Source organism: Atractosteus spatula, chromosome 19 (genome assembly GCF_055471065.1).
Source record: "Atractosteus spatula isolate fAtrSpa1 chromosome 19, fAtrSpa1.hap1, whole genome shotgun sequence".
Classification (NCBI taxonomy): Eukaryota; Metazoa; Chordata; class Actinopteri; order Semionotiformes; family Lepisosteidae; genus Atractosteus; species Atractosteus spatula.
Window position 1 is genome coordinate 5,141,580 of NC_142724.1, and position 20,610 is coordinate 5,162,189.

Sequence of the window (20,610 nt, forward strand, 5' to 3'; positions counted from 1 at the left end):
TTTTGAAAATGAATGAAAAGGTGAATCATCACATATTTTTTATTTACTGGCCCTTTAATTAATAATTTGGAACTACTTTCAATTCATATATATATAATGATGCACTTTTAGTTGCTTAAGTTATATTTAATTTAAAAAGCCTTAAAACTGAGCCAGCCTACACCATTCCTTGTAATCTTGTATTTTGAAATCTGATCCTTTTTCAGTTTTTTTTAGTCGTCATTTCATTAAATTGTAAAAGTTTCACCTTCAGATTGATTATTTCACATTCTACTGTGATACATTGGTGAAATATAAAATACATCATTTTTGAAGTGAATTAATGTGAAAAATCGGTTTTGAAATGTGAAATTAAAAATTCCAGAGAAGATTTGTTTGGGTGAACAGAATCATGTAAAAAAAAAAAACATTTGGGTAAGTTGTTGCAGAGAGATCGACTTTGAAACTGAGTTCAATTCCCTGTCCCTTTCATTTATTTCATACAACTTTCAACTACAGAAACTATTAAGACACAATGTAGATTGATGCCAAAATGGCCCTGGTACTACGCACAAAGACTACTTGTTGTCCATATTTACATTCATTTAAACTGATCAAAAGTCCTATTTGATTTGAGCACACTGCACCTGTACACAGAATCACTTGGAGCAGAACTGAACACACAGCACTTTTATGTAGCTCTCCTTTTAAAATAATTTATCTGCAGGAAGTAGCAATTGCCAGAGCAGCTCTGCTTAAATCAACTATGTCTCTGCCAACTTCACTCCAGACAGGAACAAAACCTCTAAGTGCATGGCTTGAGATAAACGTGGGGTCCCTAGTAATCAAAACTAATAGCCTTATTGTGTAAAAAGCATCAGATAGCTTAGAGTGTGGTATATTTAAAAGCATAATAAATGGAATTGAGGCATTCGGTGACACCTGCTCTTTTGTGCATAAATGTAGGCCAGAACTATACAGGGACCACATGCTCAAAATTAGGAATTACAGTAATTGTATTTTCTATTTCAACAGAGTAAGGCGGTAGTCATAAAGAGATCACTCAAGACTGAACACACTGTGCCATATGCAATTGTGTTTATTGTTCAGGTGCAATAAATTAGGGGTAGGGATGGAGTTTTAAAATGCAGAATAAACACTAGGGGGTTACTTTTAGATAAATAGAGCCTTTTTTCATTTATTTTTTGTACTGTAATCTTTAGACTGTTTTTTATTCTTTTGCCAAAATGGTTTAACAGCAATACAAGAGCTCTGTGCATATATTAGGGAAAAATAACTAAAACATATGATTTTGTTTCTTTTCTACATATTTGGTCCAATGTAGCTCTCTAAAAATGGAGAAACAAGTCTGTGCATGTTGTAATAATCCACAGAAAGCTTAAAATTGTCTTGCAGACAAGGGCTACTGAAGCAGGTACGCATCTTTCCAAGAAAAGCATTTATTTGTTTGCTAAGCATACTCCATTTTCCAGGTTTGCTGTTGGGAGAAAGTAACTGAAGTGTCACATTTTTCTTTCACCATTGCAACATGCCAATCATTGTTCTGCATAGAACAAATATAGTAGAACTGTACCAAACTACAAAGTATCATAATATAGCAAAGCATGACAACACGTGAATGCACACATTATGATATGATATTGCAAAGTGCCATGACTTTCAATTGTGTAATGTTTTCTCTTTCTTTTCCTACACTGAAACTGGCAGTAAAGAAAAAGGGAGAGTGAAAATTAAAAACAAGAAAGCATGAGCTAAAACTTTCCAATTTCGTTTCCAATGAGTCAATCTCTGTCTGTGGACTATTTATCTGCACAGCTGCTAGTTTTCAAGAACAACAGCCTGAAATCCTTTGTACATTTTGTCCTGGTTTTTTTACAGATGAGTTTAGACAGTGACGACAAGAGAACACGAACACGATCAAAGGGAATTAGAGGTGAGTTAACATACATTATCACAGGAACAGTTTGATTGATGCATTTCCACTCGGGGCATATTTGTTCAAATGTGTTTCATTTTAGTTATTTTTATCTTAAACATCTATGTATCAATACAATCCTTTGTATAGAATGTTTTGCTAAAAATGGATTAGAACGAACAACAACCTTCAAGTGATCCAAAGCACTTTGTCTTTGCAAAGACTGAGTAATAATTACATTTATTTTCACAATTTCATTTTCATAGAAGTTTCATTTAATTAAATTTGATTATAAGTTAATTAAATGTGAATATTGTTTTGTATTCAGGTTTTGGAAATGTGCTGCAAATACATATTTCTCTGTTTTGTAAGTTTTAAAGTAAAGATAAGGTGATAGAATTAAACATTTAACTGATGGGTAACATTTTATGATGTTATTACTATATGTCCTGAATTAAACTGTTTTAGTTAAATTACACATAAAGTAATTACAGTATATCTAGCGGAGTCTATATGATATTATTAAAAGAGTTTCAAATATATACTTATTTCTTGTTTTCTGTCTTTTGTCAATCCCTCAGTACCTGTAGAACTTGTAGGACAAGAATTAAGGTGAGAAAATTGTGGATTCTCTTCATAAATATGATTGTATGAGTTAGAAGTGGAAAACAAAGCCTTCATATATGTACATGTGTCAGAAAGATGACATCCACCTTTAACATCAGGATGGACATTATATTGGCATTGTGATAGTCCATGCATTTCAATGACTCTTTCACTCCTTTATTCTGTTTTGCCCCCTGATATCAACACCTGAGGATTGTAGACTGTCCTTATGCTGGCTCTGACAATCATGGCTAAAGTAAAAATAAAACCAGGGCACAGCACTAGTGATACCTTTTCTCTGGTAAAGGCAATGGAAAAAAGGGACCAAACAGAAATGAGGGCATGAAGAGACATAAAGAGTCTGAAAAAGGCCAAGGTATCATTTTGGTGATGAGTGGATTCTCCTTTCAGAAACACATTATCATATATATACACATGGTTATTTATATAATGTGCATTTAAAACTCATATTGTGTTTTTAATATGCCTTTGGCTTTAATCTTGTTTTGCACATACACTTTTTTTATAATAAAATCTTTATTACTAATATGTGTAAGATGATTTGATTTGTCTTCTGCTTTTTTAAAATTGGCTCAATGAGGAATTGCTGTTTGTGTGACTCCTGTAGTGTTTTGTTAGCACAAAATGCAGACAGTTAATTTAAGAATGTAAAATGCAAATCTACTGAGGTTTTATTACCCATTTCTTTATAATATCACATCATCCTTGTTCCCGAACCTGAGAAATAATATGATTCACCAGCATAGGTCACAGTTTTTTTTCAAAGTCAATAAAAAGAGATGATGCTATACTGATCAGTTTCAAAATGCCCATTTACTCAGAGCAATAGACACAGTTAGTCATCAGGACACAGCCTAGGAAATTTTGCAAATTCACAAGGGCATGCTGAGGGCATTCGGAAACTTGCACTAGCACACTAGCACAGAAATGATCTATTGACTACAACTATTTTAGTAATATAGCAATGAGTCCTTTTTGCATTTTCACAAACGGTACCATAAACATACAGTATATTCCCAGTTTGGCATTAATAAAGTTCCCATTGCTGTCATAAACCCATTGTTTCTGACCCAAAAGCCATTTCAGACTAATTCTGTCCATTTGTCACGCCTCACTCTCCAGCATTGATCAAAATTCATAATACAATCTTACGGGCATTGACGGGAGTGAATGTGCTACCTAATTTAGAATGTTAATGTAGCATGTAATAAATAATAATAGCAATAATAATAATCTCAAGGATTGATGAGGATACACATTAGCAATTATAACTACTGTGTGTTTCGCAAAAATGTGCAATAACTTCCATATTGGCTTTGATTGTTTCGTGCAAGTAATGGAAAGGAGAGGGCAGACTATGAAGCTTTGGATTTAATCTCAATAGCACACACAGGCACTTGAAATTCTAAATGTGAAATAACTTGTCAGTGATTAGGAGTGACTGCTGGTCCTGAGTTCCTTAATATTCTATATAACATTGACAGTAAAGCACAGCACATTTCACCATGTTAGTCAGTTTACTTTTCCATTTGCATTATTTACAGCCCCAACAAAAGACTATGCATTCTCTTGGCAATTCTTCAGCGACGTGCCTGACCTTCCTTGTGGTCTGTGTTCCAGTGTGTATGAATGAGTGTGCTGTACCCTTGCAGTACTTTCTTATTTGAGACGGGGAGACAAACTAATTTGAACTAATTTATTTCTGACTCCATTCAGCTGCCCCACCCCTGGATGCAATGGCTCAGGTCATGTCAGTGGAAAATATGCAAGACACAGAAGGTAGGGTAGTATAATCCCCATTTCTGCAGTACAGACACTACATAGGCTGGACATTACAATACCAGGTTTCACGTGTCAGCCACAATTATCAATTTGCTTAAATTAATACTATTGGGGAAAAGTTACATTGGAGTTTATTCCAAAGCAGAGTCATTAAAAGGACAAGCATTGTTTCTAAAATTAAACTTATTTTTTTCAAGGTACTTTTTAATCTCACTCTGGAATTTTTTGGTTTATGGATTTCCTAAGTTTTCTAGTGAAAGCTTTGTTTATTTCCATCCTCTACTTTCTCAGTTCACTGAAGTGTCCAGTTTGCAGCAGTCAACTGGATGTAATCATGTGTGTACTATCACATTATTCCCTACTGAACTATAGCAAACATCTATTCATGATGCATCACTTACATCAATATCTCTGTCATTCACTCATCATGAACAGGCATCGAAATCCTATATTAACCATACGTGACCACACCACGTTGATCATATCAGGGAGAGAAATACAATTCTTTTGTTATCTGTATTTTTGAAACCTCCGAATGAATGGAACGCATATTTGTTACAACAGCTGTATTTCAGATTTTGGCCAGGCTTCAGCGAAAAAGTGTAAAGAGTGTTGTGAACTGTTCCTCGACACATCCATGTGCTTCCTTCTCCAGTTTACAGAGCTGCCCATTGGCCAAAAAAAGAAAACACCAGGATGCAGATGCAGACCAGCCCACATCTAAAAGGAAGTCCCACCCCCTGAAGCTGGCTCTTGATGAGGGGTACAATGTGGACAGTGATGGCAGTGATGAGATGGAAGCCAAGGAGGACTCCACAGCTGATGAATCAGAAGAAGCTTTGGAGGACGAACAAGAAGAGATGGTTGAAAAAGATGGGAGTGTGGAGAGTCAATACACATCTGTGATCACAGAAGGTAGAGCACACAAAAATGCTTTTCTGAAGTCAACGTAGAACATGCAGAAAGAAGAGTGAGATAAAAACTATAGTGGTATGAGTATATCTACTATCCTTCTATATTCCAGCTACTTAACCAATTTCTGCTTTTCATACAATTGGGTTTATATACCATAGATAAAAATACTGTAATCTTAACTCACATACCTGAATTAAGATTATGTAGTCCAGGACAAATGACTAGATTTCTAAACCACTGCTATTTCTTATATATATTTCAATGCTTCAATGTTTCAAATTTGAGAGATAAGTTGCTCCTTTTTGTACAATTTATCTTCCCATGAAAGCTAACTATTCCCAATAGCTAATTATTTTATATTTTTGCTCAACACAGCAGAATGTTTGACAGCAGAATCTTCAAATGTTAAAAAATCTAAAGAGAATGACTCACCTAAGGCACCTGCTGTTAATCAAAGAGATGATTACTCCAGCTATCATGAAATGGTAGCAAGCTCCCTCCTCAACTTGGGTCAAATCGCAGAAAACACAAGAGAAAGAGCAGAGGACTGCCTCAACCACACAAATGCCAGCATGAGGTATGAGTCAGACAAATCTGAGAAAGGGGGCAAGGAAGGAACAGAGCAACATCTTGAAGGTGACGAGGAAGATGATGACAATGATGATGATGAAGATGGAGAAAATGCACATCCCCAGGAGGAGGCTAAATTAACCCAGCCCACAGGTGACAGGCTGACAGGGAAAATCCAAGAGCCAGAAGAGGAGGATGAGGACGATGAAGAAGATGAAGGCAGGGAAACTCGCATGACCCAGAAGGACAATTCAGACCATCAGTACTTCAGTGGCAGGTTCAGAACAGGGCCAAAGGAGAAAGAGGCTGGGTCAGACATGCACTGTGAGGAGATCCTGGAAGAGGAGGAGGATGAAGAGGAACAGGAGGAAGATGAAGAAGACAATGAAGAGGATGCAGAAGAAGAGCCTGGTGCTGCCACTCGTGCTGCTGCCACTCAGGGATCTCAGTCTGAAACGCAGGCTGAAGTGGTACAGGAGTCTCAGCAGGATGACTACTCCTGTCACAAAACCGCGCCATCCGTCGTCATCGAGGTGCGATCCGAGGAGTCCGAGAAGGACGAAGACGAAGACGAGGATGACGAGGAAGATGACGACAGCCTCTCGCAGAAGTCGGCTGTCACAGATGAGTCGGAAATGTATGACATGACCAGGGGGAACCTGGGCCTCCTCGAGCAGGCCATCGCCTTGAAAGCAGAGCAGGTGAAGGGCGCGCGGGAGCCAGGCCGAGTGTCAGGCGAACAGCTGCGCTATTTCCACATAGAGGACAGGCCGAGCAAGGCTGTGGATGCCATCCGAAAAAGTTACTTCGGTAAAGGTAAAGGTTTGCTTATGACGTATCCTGTAATTATTTCTTTTTTTTTATCTGTTCTAAAATTCAAAGTTGTAAAATATGGTTTGTCTGAAAGTGAGAGCAGTTACAGATATCAGAATTGCTTTACATTTCCCTTCTCTTTTCAAGATGGCATTCGGAAACCTTAATTAGAAGAGTCCATTAACATTTGGTTTAGAAAACTTTAGAGCTCATCATCTATATTGCCAGCTATTGATCGGGCAAAAGGACTGTTTCTGTTTGAAACTGCATAGTTTGTATTTTGGATGAGTGAAAAGAACCCTCCTTCATGACTGAGGGTATTTTGTTTTTCTGAGTAACCTAAGAGAGCACTTTTAAATCTGTTTGTTATGGTTCGTATCTTTACCTGGACATATTCATTTCTCTTCATAGGTAAACATTTTAAAAGACATTGAGTTCCAGTACCGTCCAATATATTTTCTGTAGAAATAGTTTTATATTTTATATTTATATCCATGACCAGAAAGCTTTTTGTTCTGGTAAAACTATAATAATTATAAGTTATTAACCAATACCAAAAGAGCATCATTTTTCAGAGGCCTAGTTTAAAGCTCAACTTTGATTTCCTGTACAGAGAGTTCCAGGCCAGAGAAAAGAGAAATAAAGTGCCCAACCCCAGGCTGTGATGGGACAGGACATGTCACTGGGCTATACCCTCACCATCGCAGCCTATCTGGCTGCCCACACAAGGACAGAATACCTCCAGAGAGTAAGTACCAGCATGGCCGTCACACAATAGAAAATATGTTCTTTCTTTCCAAGTAAAAAGTTAGTTAGTTAACAGCCTGCTTTGTAATAAGTTGATTTTCTTTCTTTTCCCAAGAAGATAATGTTAATTGAAGATAATAAATCTATATGTATATTGTATTTCAACAAAGCTTATCACCTTATCTTATACCATGTTGTGTAGAATATACTGCATCTAGGGAAGAACACTTAAAACAATTCATTCTAAATGTAATTTACTAACTTTTAAAACCATTAAATCTTCCCAGAGGAAACCTTTTAGTGTAGTGATTTATTTCGATAGTCTTAATGTATAACATTGTCATCATTCATGGGCGTAACATCAGAGCACATCCAAGAGCACATTTCGAAAACATCCTCGAAAGGAAATGCAATCTAAATTTGACTCTTTCTTCAGTCCTGGCCATGCATGAGAATGTCCTGAAGTGTCCAACACCTGGCTGTACAGGACAAGGTCATGTGAACAGCAACCGCAACACTCACAGAAGGTAGGATTGTACTTATCATGTACTTGCCAGTGAGGGATTTTGTGTGAATGTGTACATTTAATGACAATGTATTAAGAGTTAACCTATACTCTTAACACATAAGCAATCGCAATTATTCCATTACTCCTTCAGCTTATCTGGATGCCCCATTGCTGCTGCAGAGAAACTGTCCAAAAGCCACGAGAAGCAGCAAGTTCCACAGCCTTCGAGTGACCACCCCAAAGGCAGCCCCAATTCTGATAGAGTACTCAGGTAAATCCTATATACGCTGGAAAGTTCATCCTGTAGAATTTTCTGCAGTGTTCTCAGACCTTATAATTTCATCTGAGCATCATGTAATGCTGTAACAATTCTAGGCCTGCTTTAGCAGTAAAAAAAGGAGTCAATCTGCCCTCCTAAACCCCCCCACCTGTGCCAGCCCCATTCCCTTCCCAAAAATAGACTTGATTTAGTGCTAATTGGATGCAAAGCACAGCAATCATTGCATGGTACCTGATTTATGCCACATTTATTTTTCATAAGCTGCAGTATATTACATCTTCAAGTTCAGCTCTTTTCTCAGTGCTTCTCATTGTTGCATGCCCTTTGAAGAATTATATATCAGTTACTAAAATTTGATATTGGATTAAATACCTGTTGGATTTTTAACATTCCGATTACCTCCTAAATAAATTAAGCATTCTGTACAGCATGGTTAGTATAAAAATAATTACAAATCACTAGGGATTAAAAATAACATACTACTCTTTTTTTCCATTCAAACAATGTCACTAAGTGTATGAAGCCACACTGTGCAAGAAGGGAATGAAAATCACAATGATTTTCAGAATTTTGTATCCAGACTTTAATGAAATGTATGAAAAAGTACAGAACTAATGTGTGCAATTAGCCACCCTTAATCCATTGGCATCTGTTCTATATTTTGCTTTTGTGTTCAGAAAACCATTCAGTTTTAACAAATTCTACCCCTTCTGCTCAGGCAGTAATCTAGTGTTCTAATCCTCCATATCTTTAATTCAACCAGCAACTAATGGCTCATTTATGAAATTACGTTCCTTTGTCTATTATGACCTTTCACAGTGCAGGCCACACAGTGAAGAACATAGCCAAAGGTTTCAAAGAGCAGTAATCAGCACATGCAAATTCTCTATGTGCCTGACTTTAACAGAAAAAAAGAAATCTGCTTAGATTTGTGACAAGCGATGTTTGTCAGAGAATTCCCAAAGCAACTCTGGCTACAACTAAGCAGTCAAAGCAAACAGGAATTTAGTTTTTTTAACATAAGATAAACCTTAAACTCCCAGCACTACAATATGTAAATTTGCTCAATGCGGATAAGACGGGCTTTAATCCTTGGATCTGAGTGGAAAAGTCTTTTACATGCTTTTTTCTTTTCTGTGCCACACAGGCCCATGTGTTTTGTAAAGCAGTTAGAAATCCCTCAGTATGGCAGCTACAGGCCCAATGTACTACCTACAACGCCTCGCGCCAACCTGGCAAAAGAACTTGAAAAATACTCCAAGGTTTCCTTCGATTATGCAAGTTTTGATGTTCAGGTCTTTGGCAAACGTGTGCTTGCCCCAAAGATTCAGACCAGTGAAACCTCACCAAAAGCCTTTAAATGTAAGTATGGCAGATATTTGTTTTTTTCTGGCCAATTCTTTGATTATTATACTGTATGTGTGTCCTGGTTTAACTGCAGTGGGTTCAAAATTAACTTTAACATTTCTCAACATGGGCCTTATTGCAAACATCTACTGTAGGTATGACATTCAAATTTATTTTTATTTGGAATTACAAAGCCATTTTCAGGGATGGGAATTGAACAAGTTGATAAAGCCCTCTTTAGTATTTCTTGCTAGATGGCCTGTAGACAATTTCCCCTCTTTTCTTTAAACATAACTGAGATGAGTTGAAATTAAGAATTGTATCTTAAAACTTCAAAGAAGATGGAGAATATTTTGCTTTAAGACAATACTTTTCCCACTTTTTATAAAATCAGACAAGCTACCTCTATTGTTTCAAAGCAATGTTCAAGTGGGGAAAAATACGAAATGTGTTTTTTACATCCGCTCCTTCCAGCTCTTTGAAAAAGTTGCATTGAGAAAAGTGAGAAGCAAACTTTCAAAACAAGGCCATATTTGTTTTTCATGCATTGCAAAACGGAGTCTTTGCTCTGACATGATGCAGTTCACAACAAAGGCTATTTTCCTTCTGTGATGCAGCAAAACCATTCCCCAAGGCATCCTCCCCAAGCCACAGTATGTCCAGCAGCTATGTCAAGAGCACATCCTCCTCCTCCTCCAGTGGCTACGATTACTCCCATGATGCTGAGGCCGCTCACATGGCAGCCACAGCAATCTTGAACCTGTCCACCCGCTGCTGGGAAATGCCCGAAAACCTCAGCACAAAGCAGCAAGATCTCACCAGCAAGGTAAGAGAGCTACAGTATCAGCTGTTCACGCACTGCTCATTTGCAAGCCCTTAACCTCTGACTGGCTGTTTTTTTTCTTAGACCAAAACAGTGCACTTTGCCAACCTCTGCAGGCATCTCATTCATGCTCTACAGTGAACTTGCAAGAGTACATTCAGAAAACTTTTACTGATAAATTTCATGCTGCTACTCTTCCCTGAATTCCATGTTTTTGCCAAGAAGTAAACATAGTTGGCAAAACCCATAGCAAATGCATCATCATCCCGGAATAAATAAATGGCTGACTGTGACAGTTTGTATGCCATGTAGACTCTACTTTGCTTTAATATTAGTTTTCATCTGCTTTTATAATGAATGATTCTAGAGGGGGATACATTTGCACACTTTTGCAAAACCTTTTTTAAAAAATCAATGAAAAGACACATCAAATCTAAATGATTTATACATTGTGTCCAATACTGTAGCAAACTCCCATCTAAAAAAATCACCAAATCCTCAACAAATTGTCAATGGACAAGAATAATACGATTTAAATTTGTGTCCCTACAATACTTAACCAGCTCAGTAATTGTGAAATAATAATACTTTAATAAAAATAAGCCTGCTGCTTTTACAGCATGATCGTTCCTCTTTTGGGAATAATTAAGAACAGTGACACATTCAAATCCAATATTTCTCCTTATGTTTCTTTTGCTTTCTATGTGTTATCATCCTTTCCACTTCAGATGCTTCATTGTGCTTGCTTTGGATTTTAAATACATGTTGACTTCGACGCCGATTGCATGATATTGATCCTTCTTTTTTATTAAACTTGGCTGCAGCTGCACTCTAGATTAAGCTGGCTAGATATTTACTTTTTCATTATTTCCACTGACTATAAAAGCTTGCTGTGCACAGCAAAGATAGGATGATAAATTTGGGTCAAAAGGATTTTTTGTTTCATTCCCAGAATAATTGCATCTGCACTTTTCCCTTATTGCAATTTTAAAAGGTTTTGCCTTCATGGGGAGTGACTACTTAATCACTTCCATTTCATGACATTGTTATTGGCTGGGAAAAGTAAGATAAATCACTAGAATAACCCAAGAATACAATTGTAATCAGTAAAGGATATTCTGGGGTGCTGCAATTTTCTTCCACTGTGTATGGATTCAGATTTTTTGGTTTTATCAGACCTTTTAATATTGTGTTAGAAATTCCTGAAAGAGTTTATATATATTCATATGGTATAGCAGCAAACATACACAGAGACAATTCCACAGGACCAATTTGAGCCAAGATAAAAGTATGATTGATTGAACTTTCAGTTATGTGGAAAGGTCTATATTGAGTTATTAGGGCTGAGGAAAAAGGAAATAACCATTTATGATTTTATTCAAAGCATGTTTTTTCCTTAATATTCAAATCATGTTTCATGTGCTACACCACATCTCATTTAATCTTACTTTAACAAATATGTCCATGTTTTGGTGTAATTGAGTCAGAATTATTATTTTCAACAAGATAGGTCTTTTTTTAGCGCTAAAAGTGGAAGACACATCCAGAGCTTTTACAAACGCCAAAACAATGACACGTAGTCTTATGGGTACAGTATGTCCACACTGGAGCTTTTTATGTATACAATACACTTCACTTAAAGAACACTGTGAACATTAAAAATTAAGCAATTTTGGCAGCTCCAATCGACAAATTGAAACAAACAAAGAGAGATCAGGTAGTCTCAGTCCACTTGGCTAATGGGCTGGGTACACATCACTACTAGAGTAGTAGAAGTAGTAGTAGAGGAGTTTATTGCCTTATGTACATGTACGTTGGAATTCTTTATAAACTTCAATGTGAACAGAGCGAGGAACATTATTTGCAAACAGGGAATGAATCAGGATAACAGCTCCTTTCCTGCTGTTACAGAAAATGTGTTATACATTTCCAGGGTAAGTGTAAGGAAGATCCATCATATCTCATGTGTTTTTTTTAAATACGTGACAGTAACCTATTCTGACAAAGTATCTAATGTAATTAATATAAATATTATGATAATTGACTATAGCAGTGTGAATTCCAGTCCGCTTCCAGATTAAATACAGTAGACCCAAGTGTGAACAGCTAGCACATTGATACATTGTTTCAAACCAAGCTCCTCTGAAGTGAGTGTACATAAGCCCTGAACGACTCCATAAGAGAAAGTAAAAATCTCTTTTTATAGAGATAGCAGGCATGGAAAATATATAACACACCTGCATCCAAACTCTGCTGACCTGTTTAGTGATGTCTTCGCAGAACATGGACATCGAGGTGGACGAGAACGGGACCCTGGATCTCAGCATGAAGAAGCACATGAAGAGAGAGGGCAGCTTGTCGTGTGTGAGCCCAGGGGTCCGCTCTCCGGACCAGTCTCAGAACCAGAGCAGCAGTGCCAGCAGCAGTGCTATGACCTCCCCGCAGTCCAGCCACACCTACAAGCAGGAGGACTGGGAGGGCCCCATCGACTATACCAAACCAAACAGGCAGCGCGAGGAGGACATGGAGGAGGTCAGTGGACTGGGGTTCCTGCTGGAGGACAGTAGTCAGCTTAGGACCCTGAAAAGGAAATTATTTTTTAGGATCTAAAAACACAGGATACAACACAGTTCAAAGTACCTCTGCAGTATTGCTGTATTTTTATTATTCTTCATTACTGCAAATGGTTTGCTTGTCTACTGTTGGAAGCATAACACAGAAATTTAGTGTTGTCATTTGTTTCTTTAAGCATTCAGGTTATGTTTTCTCATTTTGTATCAAGGCACTTCATTCTTTTTAGGATATTTAAATGCATGGGCAGGATTCTTTCACACCAACTTCATGCCTTTCCACTTTTTTCTGGTTACTTGTAATTTTGAGATAGTTATGGCCAATTTTCACTCATGGACATTTGAAACAGTGAAACGATGCATTTTCTCACAGTTCGTATATTGTAGATTCTATTAAACATACACCAAACTTTTTACCAGGCGGAGCCTGCATCCCACTCTTTCGCCTCATCAGAGCCTGAAGACTGTGAAATGATTCAGGAGAGTATGGAAGAAAGAAAGTACCCAGGAGAGGTCACAACCTCGAGCTTCAAAGTGAAATATCAGTCCAAGGACTGCAAAAAAGAACTTCTGCTGTAAGCCCACCTCTTGAACCTACAAAAAACTTAATAATGGTCCACAAAACTATTGTAACTATTGTTATACTTATATCAAATTAATATAAAAATATTTACATATTTCACCTTTCACTAATCAACTGTGAAATTGTATGTATTAAGGTTTAATATTAAAAATTACATAGCTGATTGGCATTTAGCTACACTTCTAATTTTGATATTTTGTAAATATCAAAAGCAAAAGTATTGTGATTATTAAGCAGTTATTAAAGCATTCATGGATATCATTATTGTATAACTTCGGCAACGAGTGGAAATACGTATTCCATTAGCGTGAATGAATGCTGCACACACCCTAAACAAAGTGATCTAACCGACTCTTCACAAAGGAAGCAGATGTTTTAAGAAGAGTCAACCCTGCTCGCAAGATGTTTTGTTTAAATTTTTCATGAGCTCAAAAATGGTTTACTGTGATTTACCTTTTTGCAGGTGTCCAACACCTGGCTGTGATGGTAGTGGCCACATCACTGGAAACTATGCTTCACACCGGAGGTATGGGTCCCAGCAGTACAAAGCACCTTCATTTAAATATCCCTTTTCTTTTCTCCATAAGTTAAGTTCAGGGTTGTTGCACGAAGATGTTTAGTGGAACTAAACACCTTTGTTTAGTTAGAAAATGGATGGGCGATGATTCCATATCATAGTTCAGATCATAGTTAGGGGAAGAGGTATCTTAATGATTAAAAGATTTACAGTTCAAATTTAAATATTTATATTTATTCACAGTGTATTTACCAGGTTCTGGACTTCAGCAGCTGTAACCTCTGAAATGCAGACTTTTCTTGAATGACATATACTGGGCCGCTTTGTGGTTCCAGCAAAGGGTGACTTCTTCTGTCTCCTATAGCATAATGAGTGGAAGAGCACCACAGGAAGAGTTTGCACTTACAAGAGATTTCTGAGCTATTTATTAATAAATCTCCAACCCCTATTTATTTATAAATCCCCAACCTTAATTTTTATTCGCATGCATACAGTATCTGAGTTTCTAAGGTACCTGCTAAGCATTAAACAAGTAAAACAAAGCTCTTCCCAAATTCTTTTAGAGTAGTATTTTTGCCAGATATTTCTTGAAAGCTTCACAATCTTTACTTTGTCACATATATTGACGTCCCAGCTCTCTCGGCCTTTTTCAAGGCAACATAGCGAAAATGTTGAAACACAATGAGCCTGTTGAAAGTATCAGTGATACTATGAAGAAAAAGAAGTAATAATGTTCAACGGAATAGCACCAACTCTGTGGAACCAAATAGGTTAAACAAAGCACCAGCCCTCTCTCTGTCTGTGTTCTCTGGCATGTCTTCTGAGCACGCTGGACTCTTCTTCCTCCCTGTCACCTCCTTGCTCTCACCAAGCCTCTCTGTCTTCTCTTCCAGCCTGTCTGGTTGTCCTCTTGCTGACAAGAGTCTCAGATCCCTCATGGCTGCCCACTCTGCTGAGCTGAAGTATGTGTGCACTTAACTGAACTGTTTTTCCCCCTTACTGCTGCACTTCAGTCTTTACAGCTTTACCCTTTTTCAGCAAATAATACAACAAATGAGCTTACGGTGGAGAAAAGGGGGAGAGAACCTTGAATTGCTTTTAACAAAGGGCTGAAATGTGTGCGTGGTGAGGGTAGTCGTCTGATTATGCCGTTTAGATGTTTACATGTTTACAAGATGTTTACAAGTTCCTGAGTAGTAACTGCCCCCCCACATAAAAATCAAGGAGGCCCAGTATAACAAATAATCCCAAGGGCCATGTGAATGTATCAGAGGCTGTGACTTCGAATTCATGTTAAATCAAAGGGAAATCATGGTGGGGCTGATGTACACTGGCGTTCAGAGTGTGAGGCTTCCATTCTCAGTGCTGAGTCTGCCTTCTCTCTTGACAGGTGCCCCACCCCAGGATGTGATGGATCTGGTCACATCACAGGAAACTATGCCTCACACAGAAGGTATGCACGGCTCATTTCAGCACCACCTTTTTACTTGCTGTTTCATCTAAGGAATGGCTATATAAAATCTATAATTACAAATGCATAGAGAGACACAAATAGCCGTAGACACAAGCAGACACTCACATGTATTAGAACACAAGCTGAGAGAGAGGCTTTTTTGTTAATTAATATAGATCATACGTTTCTTCCTTTTTTTTTTGGTTGGTTGGTTTCCTCGTTTAATTTCTATAGATTTCTGCAACCAGTGTCGCATGGTGTTATCCGCCTTTTTTTATCGGCTCATACTTTCTATTTTCAGTTTGTCTGGGTGCCCCCGTGCCAAGAAAGGTGGAATAAAAACAACTCCTTCCAAGGACGACAAGGAAGACTCCGAGCTCTTAAAGTTCGTACTGCCAAGAAAGCCACACCTTTGTTTTCTCCGATGCTGAAACATCTAGAAAAACCTCTAAATCATAAAAAAGTACAGTCAAGAGGCCAATTAAGACCCTCCGTCAATGGCATCTCTTTGCTGAGTTGGTGAGATCTTTATGAACCTGATGCCAACTTGAAAAGTACTCAATAACCGACGTAACACCATTTTATTTTACCTCCATACCATCCTGAGGTGCCTGGGTACCTCAGAGTTATATACGATAGTTCAAACTAGTTTAAAAGCAAGTTAGATATCATACAGTTAAAATTAATTAATATAGAACAACAATTCAGATTGTTTCTGAAGATGTTGTAACATGCTGCTTCCAAGAGACACAGCCACAATCATGGTATTGTAGGTTTTTTGTTGCCAAGGAAGAGATAAAGGCTAAGAGAAAAAAATCCAGTAAATATTACCTTGTATACAAGCTGGTGGATTAATTTCCTCTGTGGCAGTCTTGTTGCAGGAAAGATGATATTCCTCCATTTTACACAAATATCTTAGGAGGATGATATTCCTCCATTTTATACCATTTCTCAAAGATGTATCGACCAATATATAAAAAGTATAACCTGTGAAGGGAAGGCATTGGTGAGGTAAGAGGGCTTGGTGTGCCTTTACATGAGGCACATGTAGTTTGGGCATTAAATTTCCAAGATTATCATAAGCATTTTATCCTCATAAATATGAAGGAACGTCCATCAGCCACACTGAGCACAAGGCAATATTAACTGGTTTCATCTCTTCATCGTCAGCTTTCATCTCTTCACCTCTCCCTTCTCTCCCATTAACTTGGCAACACTCCTCCTCTTCAGGTGCCCAGTTCCAGGATGCGACAGCTTGGGCCACATCAGTGGAAAGTACGCTACTCACCGCAGTGCCTACGGTTGCCCACTGGCTGCCCGCAGACAGAAGGAAGGGCTCCTGGAAGGCTCCCCTTTCTCTTGGAAATCCTTCAAAACCGAGGGGCCAACCTGCCCTACTCCAGGATGTGACGGCTCAGGGCACGCTAATGGCAGCTTCCTTACGCATAGAAGGTGAGGGTAACCGATGGTTACAAAGTGGTGTGAGGCACTCTGCAACTCACAGTAATATGGGGAGCTAATGTAGCCTTACAGTGCATTCTGTATATGGATTTTTCCTCGATGCACAACACAGGGAACTGAGGATGATGGCTGTGGAATCCAAACATATTGGGCATTTCCGAAGTATAACAATAGGGCTGGAAAGTCAAGTTGGGATTGAAAATTGAACAGACCTCATAGACTGTTACACACATTTCTTCATTGTAAATAAATGTTAACAATACTGGAAACCTGCTCATAACTCATAAGGGTCATGGCCACCCAGGACTCAACCCAGGAATATAGTGTGGATAGGACCGGTGTGGATGAGGTGCCCAGAGACACCAGTCAATACTGCCAGTATGTTTTTAAAAGGAAACCAGAGCAGTCAGTGACAATCCAGGCAGATGGGACTTAAAATGCAAACTTCACACTGACAGCACCCTAGTCCAGAATAAAACCCAAGACCCAAGAGCCATGAAACAGCAACACGATCAATCACAACATCTGGGTCACTCTCATAGACAAAAGAAAAGATATTGATGGTCCATAACTCTTTGAAATGTATTTCCCTTTTCAGGTTTATTTATAAATGTCCTGGATAAATAAGATTCCTGCTGCTGTGTAATTGTTTTTCTCATGGTATCCCAACCAGATGTTATCTGAAAGATTTGGATGGGTGTCTCATGTGAGATGGGCTTCTCATTTCTATGTAATCAGATGTTTCTTCCATCAAAAAAATCAAATCAAAGTTTATTTATCAAATGCACAACAATACAGCGTCCAGCAGTAGTTGCTGGCAATGAAATGTCTTTTCATAGCCTGCTTCATCCCACAGCCCATAGACCTTTTTTGTTCTCTAAATTGTTCTCCCCAAAATCAGCTTATTTTTAAAATACAAGGAGTACTGAAACTTCATGAAGCAGAAATCTGTCTTCACGACAAATTTAAAGTCGAGTTTCAGTACTTATGAAGTTACATGAAGTATGCAAAATGTGGTCACCAAGGGCAGTTCATGGCTGTTATACTCTGGGTAAACTTTCATATTACATCTCAGTATAGGAAGACAAGTCTTACAAAATCATACAAACTGACTGCTTTTATTACCACTCTCCGATTCACATTCATTTTCAGCAAGTACAATGTTGTACACAATAACATGTGCTCATTTATTTCTTAGTCTATCAGGCTGCCCCAGAGCATCTTTTGCTAAGAAGAAAGCAAAGTTCCCAGGGGAGGAATATCTAAGCACCAAATTCAGGGCCAGTGATGGTAAGACTATATATATATATCAAATGAAGTACAAACCTTTTATTTTTATTTTACCTGTCTGAGCAGAGCTAGAAATGTAAACCAAGTTTAAACTTGATGGGTCAGCCTGCAGCGTAAGATCACGCTGTCCTTTGTATCATAGTTTTAGTATATTGAGTTGAGTAAGTGAAAACCTATATTTAAGAACTAGTGAAATTCTATTTCTTCGAAATTACATGAAGCTATTTTTATAATAGCCTATTACAGTTATTTATAACAAGGCATAATATCACTTTTCTGAAAATTTGCATTCTCTTTTATCCTGTGCTACTGTCACCTTATATGAATGTTGATGAATGTTTGATGGGTTTGCTTTCCCCTTCAGTGCTGGATAATGATGAAGATATCAAACAGTTAAACAAGGAGATAAGCGAACTCAACGAATCCAACACTGAAATGGAAGCAGACATGGTCAATCTGCAGACACAGGTTTGTACGAGCTTTGGTTTTCTTGCAACCTTCATGAAGCATTTCAATTTTTCATAATAAACTATTATGGATAGGAAAGAAAAACATTCTTATCATTTTTAGCTGTGTACAGCAAAAAGTGTAAACAAATTCTGAAAATGACTGGTGAAACCATATCCTTCTCAGCAAACTAACTCAGCAAAAGATAGCAATCCCCCTCAAGATAAGAGGATATTCTTTTGTCAAATGGCTGGCTCTGTGGTAACTCTTTTCTTCAATGGAACATTGCATTTAGATTTCTTCAATGGAAAAGAACCTGAAGAACATTGAAGAGGAGAACAAAATCATTGAGGAGCAGAATGAAGCCTTGTTTATGGAGCTCTCTGGTCTAAGTCAGGCTCTTATCCGCAGCCTCGCCAACATCCGCCTTCCACACATGGTAAGTTGGAGAAAGGCTGCTTTCAGAATCTCATCCAGTCGAAGTTATGGGAATACACTGCAACAAGAAAGCTTTTGAAAAAGTAAAAGCTTGTAGTGTTTTCTTTATTTATATGCTTTAATTTCCCCTTATAAAAAAAATAAACGGTAGTGAGTCTACAGCTCCCATTAGATTATATCTAACTGATTATATCTAACTCATTGTGACATTGCTTACTTTTAGAGTGCAAAAGCAAACATCTAATTACTGGAACATTCACCTAACAGACAATTAGTGAAAATCTTGATGCTACACAAAAGCCTGGCTAAGCTGATAAAAAAGAGATTGGAACAACGTGTTTAGATAGCACTGCTTCCAAATGATGAAACTCTTTTCTTTTTAATCACCTCTGCTTTAAATAGTTTTTTGCAAGCATAGTGCCTCAATCTTTTATGCTTAATTCTATCTAGCTATCTGATGAGGATGTAAGTTCCTATTATGTGTAATTCAATGAAAGGGCCCAAAAAAGAAAAGGGAAACATGCAGCATTGCCCGATAATACCAATCAATGTCGGGGGCAACGTGGAACGATAGTCATACATAAATAAAGGTTACACAAATGATAAAGCAACGTTATCTGCTGTACATCTATGACACCATTTGGTGTTGTTTCCTTCTTGTCTCACTTTTATTCCCTGTAGCCTCATTTGCGATTGTTTGTTCTCCCATTCCAGCTCGTCCTGTTTTGTTTGTTGTTGTTTTTTGGTTTGGGAAATGACACGGGAGACACTGAGCTGCAAGGAAATAAAATATGATGTGTGAGAAAAAAGGGGGCAACAGCACCAAACAGAATTCTGTGAGTTAATGCAAAAAAAGGTCAGCATGTTACTGAAAGTGTGAACTTTTTAATTCAGCAGGAGCCAATAACTGAGCAGAATTTCGATGCCTACGTGAACACGTTGACGGACATGTACACCAATAAGGAATGCTACCAGAACCCAGAGAACAAGGCCCTTCTGGAGACAATTAACCAAGCAGTAAAGGGTATCAAGGTTTAAAGGACAGAGAGACTACGACAAAATGAATAAATTAAAAAAAAATTAAAAAGGGCATTCAGGTTTTAAAAGGCAATGTACTTCTTTCCCAGGGAGCATTCCTCAAAACCAGGACCAAAATCCAGGCATGCTGCTGCTGGGGGCTTATAGGACAAGTGGATCAGAACCAAATTGTTTTTTTTTTTGTTTTTTTTTTGCTGTCCTAGTTTTTGACTCTGAACACTTTGAGATTTGAAGTTGAATTATCAGGATCAAACGGATTAGCAGGTTCGAAATCCCTGCTTGAAAAAAAAGAATGTTAATGAGTGTTATTCTTTCTACCATTGAAAAGTCAGCTTACCTATTTGTTGGGGAACGATCAACAGCTACTTCTGACAGCTGACCTGAAAACTGGAAAACAAGTTACAGATGCTGTGATGACCATGCTGGTGTTTGACATCTGTTTACCTTATTATGGGGCAGATCAATACCCCTGGGGATCATTTCTGC

At 37.9% G+C, this 20,610-nt stretch overlaps 1 protein-coding gene across 1 annotated transcript; it reads left to right on the forward strand.

The window, feature by feature from the left end:
- The first annotated feature begins 1,878 nt into the window (after positions 1–1,878).
- On the forward strand, positions 1,879–20,173 carry myt1b (myelin transcription factor 1b). Its single transcript, XM_088937126.1, has 21 exons — positions 1,879–1,933; positions 2,497–2,527; positions 4,259–4,321; positions 4,980–5,239; positions 5,615–6,625; positions 7,236–7,370; positions 7,806–7,896; positions 8,029–8,148; positions 9,305–9,519; positions 10,122–10,330; positions 12,608–12,859; positions 13,318–13,472; positions 13,944–14,006; positions 14,891–14,959; positions 15,388–15,450; positions 15,752–15,835; positions 16,681–16,902; positions 18,110–18,201; positions 18,566–18,669; positions 18,944–19,087; positions 19,981–20,173. The coding sequence occupies exons 1-21, from the start codon at positions 1,879–1,881 to the stop codon at positions 20,122–20,124; spliced, it is 3,582 nt and encodes a 1,193-aa protein (XP_088793252.1). The 3' UTR covers positions 20,125–20,173.
- The last annotated feature ends 437 nt before the right edge of the window (positions 20,174–20,610 follow it).